General features: G+C 58.9%; 1 protein-coding gene across 1 annotated transcript; it reads right to left on the reverse strand.

Annotated features, from left to right (window-relative positions):
• Positions 1-223: 223 nt before the first annotated feature.
• On the reverse strand, positions 224-5,553 carry TAGLN (transgelin). The gene is made up of 5 exons (XM_059930338.1): positions 5,421-5,553; positions 1,820-2,011; positions 1,538-1,715; positions 1,148-1,250; positions 224-803 (listed from the first exon to the last, which is right to left on the reverse strand). Exons 2-5 carry the CDS (start codon positions 1,997-1,999, stop codon positions 659-661), a joined length of 606 nt encoding a protein of 201 aa, XP_059786321.1. The 5' UTR covers positions 2,000-2,011; positions 5,421-5,553; the 3' UTR covers positions 224-658.
• Positions 5,554-7,089: the final 1,536 nt, after the last annotated feature.

The following is a 7,089-nucleotide window of genomic DNA, read 5'->3' on the forward strand; positions in this document are numbered from 1 at the left end:
GCCTCCCCAAAGCTAATGCACGTCTCCAGGTTGCTCCTCTTTCCCTTCAGTCCCGAGATTCACTCTCCTCTTCCAGCCCCTGAAATCCTGGAACTCGAGGGGTCCTTCAGAGGATGGCAGCCAGGAACACACGTAAACCCGAGCTGCCTGCCTGTTCCCTGCTCAGATTTCCTGTAACCAGAACAGAAGTGACTAGGACAAATCAGACTCTGCCAGCCAGGCCTGAGAAAAGATTGATGTATTTTTTTTTTTTTTCCTTTTGAATTTCAACCTCCAAAATATTCCAGCAAAAAAATCGGGGGCGGTTGGGCTGGGTCTCCTTCTATGAGCATCAGCTGCCCAGGAGGACGGTGGACTTGCCCACAGCCCAGCCACCGCCAGCCCACGTCTCCCCTGCTCGGCCCAGGATGGAGAGACAGTGGAGCTGGCCGGGGAGCTGGGAGGTGGGCCAGGGGAGCAGTGCTTTGGGGTCAGAAGTTGGACTGAGGCTGAGGGGTGCGGGCGAGCTGCCCAAGTGCAGTCACCTTTGCTCAGTGACGGAGCCTCGAAGCTTGGCCGGGGCTGAAGGAACTACACCGGTGTGGGTGAGGCGGGCGAGGCGGGAGGGCTGCGGCCGGCGAGCTGGGCAAGGGCGGGGCCGGGGGCCGGCCCTCCACCTCTAACTGATGATCTGCCGAGGTCGGCCGTAGCCTGTCATGCCAGCCTGGGAGGCCCCTCTGTTGCTGCCCATCTGTAGGCCAATGACATGCTTTCCCTCCTGCAGTTGGCTCTCTGTGAATTCCCTCTTATGCTCCTGGGCTTTCCTAGGAGAGGAGGAACCAGGACAAAGACTTGCCAGGACTGTGTGTTTTCCACCCATCTTTGGTTTCCTCTGTTACTTCCGAGGCCGATCCCATTCCCTCCCCATTTCACCGCTCTTGTTTCCTCAATCTAGCTTGCCCCACAGCACAGGCTATTGAGACTGGCTGAGACAGGAGGGTAGAAAGGGAGGAGTCAAGAAGTATTAGAGACCCATTTCCCCCCATCCTAGACTTTCACTTCATACCTTCCTGGCTATCTGCTTCCCCAAATCACTGTACTAAAGGGTTAGCCCATCTCCTGCCAAGACCCAAGCTCAGGGTGCAGGGAAACCCTGGTGGCCACGTACTTCATAAACCAGTTGGGATCTCCACGGTAGTGTCCATCGTTCTTGGTCACTGCCAAGCTGCCCAGGGCCATCAGGGTCCTCTGCACCGCTGCCAGATCTTTGCCTGTGAGTAGAAAGAGGGGAGGGGAAATGATCTTCAGGACTGTGTAAACAGGACTCCAAGGCAGAGCCTGCCCACATCTCTCAGAAAAATGGCCAACCCGGGGCAGAGTTTGTCCTAAAATCGAAAGAGGCGCAGTAGATCCCAGGGTACGCCCTTGCGGGTGTGGGATTCTCCTGGCGTATCCCATTCCTGCCGTGCAGACCCATCATCATGGCAGTTTTGATCCTCCCTCGTCCCTGCCTCAGCCTCCTGTCCCCCACCTGCCTCCACCCCTCTTCTCTCTGTACCTTCAAAGAGGTCAACAGTCTGGAACATGTCAGTCTTGGTGACACCATAGTCCTCGGCTGCCTTCAGGAACTGAGCTACCTGCTCCATCTGCTTGAAGACCATGGACGGCGGGTTCTCAGGCACCTTCACCGGCTTGGAGCCATCCGGATACAGGCTGTTGACCAGCTTGCTCAGGATCTGCCAGGCGTAGAAGGTAGCTTGGCACTCGGTTTGGGGGGGTCTGCCCCACAACTCCGGCAGGATGGCACGGACCCAGCCCCCCTGCCCCGGGTGCCACTCACCACGCCGTTCTTCAGCCAGACCTGGAAGCCCAGACGCCCACGGTCCGGGCGCCCCACGTCGGGGCCGCACTGCACTACGATCCACTCCACCAGCCGCTCCTCCAGCTCCTCATCGTACTTCTTCTCGATTTTGGATTGCACTTCACGGCTCATGCCGTAGGAGGGACCCTTGTTGGCCATGTTGGCGGGGAGCTAAAGCAGCACAAGCCGGAGGAGGGAGAGGCTCAGAGAACAGCTCTGCTGTCCCTGGTGCCGGGCAGGCCTTCCAGCTCTGTGTTGGGCAACCAGCCTAGCCGGTTATCTACCTCCCCTTGCTTCCTGGTTTTGTTTCCATGGCACTGCTCGCCTGGGCCAGCTCGTCCCCTCAGTCCACGGAGCCTCTCTGAACTTGGAGGCCAGATCTTTGGCACTCTAGTGCAGGAGTTAGTAAACTTTTTTGGTAAATAACCAGACAGTCATTTTACTGACGGTCATATTTTAGGCTTTGCAGGCATAAGATCCCTGCCACTGCAGCACCAAAGCAGCTTTAGGCAGTGTGTAAACAAGTGAGCATGGCTGTGTGCCAATAAAACTTTATTTACACAAACAGATGGCAGGCTGTATTTAGCCCGTGGGTTTGATAACCCCTGGTCTAGAGCATTCTTTCTTTGCCAAGATTGACCATGGAGGCACTGCAGAGGCCTTTAGGAAGAGGTCACATTGCCCCTCAAAAGAAAGCCAGCAGATGTCTTTGTCCAGTGAGGCAGTTTGGCGGCTGTGCCCGAAGTTATGGAGGTATCTCCAGCTCTCACTTCTCCCAGAAGCGGGAACTCCAGCACTCAGGCTCTCTGCCAGCTCAGCTCAGCCTCCGGCCTGCAGCTACAGAGGCCGAAGCTCACCCACCCCTGGAAAGGGCTAGGAAACCAGCAAAGCCCAAAAGCTTTGGGCCAAGAAACTGCATTTCCCCAGGGGAGCCAGATGAGAGAGGGCTGCGAGCTGGCACACCCACCGGCTTGCCCTCGTGCCCTCAGGCTCTCACCACAGTGGGAGCTTGAGTAACCAGGAAGCCAGAGTTCTCCAGGGACGTGAGCCAGGAATCTGCCAACCAGAGCATGGGAAGCCCTCCCCGTCCAGACCAGCAGCAGCTGCTGCCTTAGGGCCTGGGGCTGGCCTCGCTCAGGAGAGCCCTACAGAGGGAGAGGAGGCTGCAGGAGCAGGGCCAGGCAGGCAGGCCGCTGGGCAGACCAGCATGTGGCCAGCCAGGAGGAACCTGACCTGCCTCAGGTATCACCCTGGGGTGGTGCCAGAGATCACCCTTCGAAGAGGAACCAAACGAGGCCAAACCATCCCCTGGCCCTCAGAGAGGTCAGAGGTTGGGAGGAGAGAACGGTCTGCGGATGGAGGTAGTCAGCACGTTTTCTCAACTCCCTCTCTTACCAGAGCTGAGTCCCTCTCCCCACCCACCCTCATGGGACTCAGTGAACATTATCACTTCACATGGGCCCAGCTCAGCCGCCAAACCTCACTTGCCCTGCCCTTCTTTCCCCACGACCGACCGACAACTTCTCTGAGCTCGAATGCCCCGTCTCTGCAGGGAGGATAATGTTATCTACCCCAGAGGGCTGGGAACATTCCACGAGGCCCTGCCTGTGGCTACCGAACACACTGCCTGCCCCTCAGCGGAGCTCCTCAAAATGTCAGTCCTTTGTCCCCAGAGCCGGTCTCCTGGTAGCGACCTGGGAAAGCCAGACCCTGACCAAATGGTGAAAAACAGTAAGTGTTCTTCCTGCTCCAGGCTCCACCCCTGTTCAAAATCATTCCCTGAGGGGACAACAAAATTTGAGAGGAAGAACAGAAGAAGGGCTCCTCTAAATTCCAGCCACTGGGCAACTCACTTCTCTCTGAGTCTGTTTCCTTATTTGTAAAGTGAGGGCCAAAGAATCCAAAGGCCAAGTCCCTCCCTTCCCCACCCTGCTGTGTGTCTCATCCCTGCTTCCCAGCCTCCCAAGGACTCCTGGGTGAAGAACTGTGGTCAAAACACACAAGCAGCTGGGACCATGCCATCCTTCATCTTGGCCTCCCGCCCTCCCTCCTCATCTCAGCCTTCACCGTACCATCCCAGGCAGGCAAGGTGCATCCCTGTGGTCCGGGCACCACCACCCTCCCCACCTTCCATGCCCAGACCTTCTTGCCTTCCCCTCCCCACCTCCCCTCCCAGACCTCGCGCTGGGCCCGTGAGGAACAGGGTGCCAGCAGTGTGTCCCCCACCCCTAGCTTCCGGTCTCAGGAGATTCAGGACAGTCAAGGTGTCAAGGCTCACAGTGACAAGTACACAAAGTCACGGCCCCTAGATCCAGAGACAACATTTGGGTTTTGATCAGAACAAAGAAGGAGGATGAAAGGCACCCCCCCCCCTCCTGGTAGAGTCTGAAAGTGGAGGGTTCCAAGAATCCCTCAAAGTCCTCTGACAAAGCCCTCCCCAGGCCCACCTTGGAGCTGCTGGGGAGGGGAGGGGTGAGGAGAGGGCGAGGGCGGGGGCGGCAGGGCAGCCCACCCAGAGGCCTTTCTAGGCAAAGGCTCCTGGGACAGGCTGGGCAGGGCAGCCTGAGGCTCTGCTTTGACCCTCCTAGCCTGCGGTTCCATCAGCCTCCCCTCCCCTGAGAAAAATACAAGTCCAGCTGCAAAGCTGGCACCTCCTACCAGCAGGAACCCAGAAAAACTGGCAGAACCAGGGGTCTCTGCAGGACTGCTGTGCCCCTCTCTCTTCAGAATAAAACACAGCACATAGGATGAGCACACGTGGATCTGAGAAGGCAGGAGGGGTGGCTCATCTAAATTCTGGGGACAGAGGAGACTTTTCCGACTCACTGCTACCCTTTGAAGAGCCACCACTGAGGGGAAGCAGCCAGACCCTTGGGGAAGGCCCTGCCTGCACCACCCAGGCTATCATTCCAAAGCGCCTGGCAGTGCTCACCCCGACTCCTCTGCCCGGTAGGGGGGGACCTCCCACTCAGAGTATGGAGGGAGCCGTGTGCCTGGAAAGGCAGCTCTCTCACTTGCCCTGCACCCTGCCACCCCAGCCTGTTCCAGAAGACGAGTCTTGTGGTCCTGCCCACTGCCGCAGTAGCTACCCAGGGGCTCTCTTGATGCCGCTCAGGACCTGGGGACCCACCAGTGGGACACTGCTCTCCAGCCCTGGCGTACCACACGCCTCCTCACCTCCTCGGACATCCTCCCAGGTAGATAGCAGACTACAAGACCTGGGTCTAAACCAACACCACCTGGAACCTATCACACCCCCATGGGTGTGACTACGGCTGAAAATGGAGAGCCTCCCTCACCCCAGTTCCCAGGTTTCCACCATCAATCCCTGTGCACCAGCCAAGTCTCCCTGGGCATTTCAGTGAGCCCAAGGCTGCCCAGTCTAAGAGATACGGGACTCCAGCAACCCCATCCCACCCATCAAGCTAGGACCAGCTCCGCAGGTGGAGATTAGGAATGCATGCGGGAAGAGGGTGGGCTTCCCCAGGCAGGGCGCCCGAGAGCCCTGCCTGCAATACACCCACTGCTACTGCCAAGCCCCAGCCCAACTCCCCTCCATCCCTGGGACAGATGCACTTACAGGCGTTCCTCGGGGCTCGCAGGAAGAAGTGAGCTCTGTCTGGACTTGGACAGACAGCACAGGGCGCTGGCTGGGTGAGGGGTTTAAAGGGCTGCCACCGCGGTGATGTCAGCCTCCCCGCTGCTGGCTCACCCCGGTCCCCTCCCTGCTAGAGGAAACCGGCTCCTTCTCCACCCCCAGCCCCCCCAGTGACTCCACACAGGCTCCATATTTGGGGAAAGACACCAAGTTGGAGCAGTCTACCGGGGGCTGCCCGAGACATTCTCTGCGTGCTTTGGAGATGGAGCGGGCGGGGGCGGGGCCGCGCTGCCGGCGGGGAACAGCCGGGAAAAGCCTTTTATGGACAGGACCGTGAAGGCTTTCCCTGCTGTCTGGACTTTCGGCTGCTCCTTCAACACTGTTTCCTGCCTCCGAGTTTGAGGGGAGGGGGAAATTCAAAAGGGGGCTGTCCAGGGAAAGACGAAAGAGGCTAGGGGGACCCCTCCCTGAGGTTTGTGGGGGACTAACCAGCCACCCTCTCCTCCAGGGGCTTTTGGCTCCAGTGGGAGATAGGAACTCACCTTTACTGAGGACCGGCTACATACCGGGCACTTTACACATACGCTCATTTCATACTCACAGCTGCATCGTGACAGCGAAATTACTATCCCATTTTACAAGTGAGGAAACGAGGGCTCGGAGTGCATCTTACCCAAGGCCACGTGGTAAGTCTTTGAGTGGCAGAACCTGGGCATCCCTGCCGACCACCCCACCCCACCCCCCGCCCCCGCCCACCCCTGCCCCGCCCCCTGCTCAGGTTGAGAGTTTACAGTTGGGGTGGGTCTTGAGTTACACGCTTTAGTTGGGGGTGGGATTTGAGGGTTCAGCAACAGCTCAGTTGACCCTGGCCCCATCCAGGGGGTCTCTAGGGCCTGAGACACCAACACTGGGGTAGGAGGTTCAGAGGCTGCTATCATCCCTCCCTCCCTTTTAAACAGTCCCTACCTACCCTGGAAAACAGACTGGACCCCATCACCCAGGAAGGAGACCTGCTCAAATCTTGCTTCGGGGGTGGTGGTGGTGGGGTACCGGGAACGGATAGGAAGTGAAGAAAGGTGAGAGGCCTCCAGCGGGGTCTCTGGCCTGCCTGCTGTGGCACCACCCCATCCTAGGGCAGCCTGGCAGGGAGGGGCTCACACTCTCCACCACACACCCGGCACACACACACCCCCGGCACCACCAGGAGAGGGGCGGCCGGACCAGACAGTCTAGGGAGGGTCTGCCCACCACAGCCAGCTCCTGACGCCAGAGCCTAGTGGCGCGAAGAGCTATATTGCCCCCCAGTGGCATCTGCGGGGAAGAGCATGGAGAGGAGCCGAGGATCAGCTGGAGAGGAGCCCAGACCTCTGGCTGTGTCCTGAATTCACCAGCTTCCCCACCGCCCGCCCCCTCCCACCCCCGCCCGCTCCCCATCCTGTCCTCCTTAGCCTGCGGAAATCTAAATCAACCTTCCAGGGTCATTTCAGATCGCCTTCCTCTTGGAGCCTGCATGTCATCCACATGCCCACTCTCCCACCATCCATCACCATCTGGTGTTTCCAGAGTACCACCTGTCCATTAAAGCAGGTCAGGGAGTACTGCCTGTGCCTGCGGCCTGCAGCCCGCCGAGCTGGGAGAGGCTCAGATCAGA

This window comes from Balaenoptera ricei, chromosome 8 (genome assembly GCF_028023285.1).
Source record: "Balaenoptera ricei isolate mBalRic1 chromosome 8, mBalRic1.hap2, whole genome shotgun sequence".
Classification (NCBI taxonomy): domain Eukaryota; kingdom Metazoa; phylum Chordata; class Mammalia; order Artiodactyla; family Balaenopteridae; genus Balaenoptera; species Balaenoptera ricei.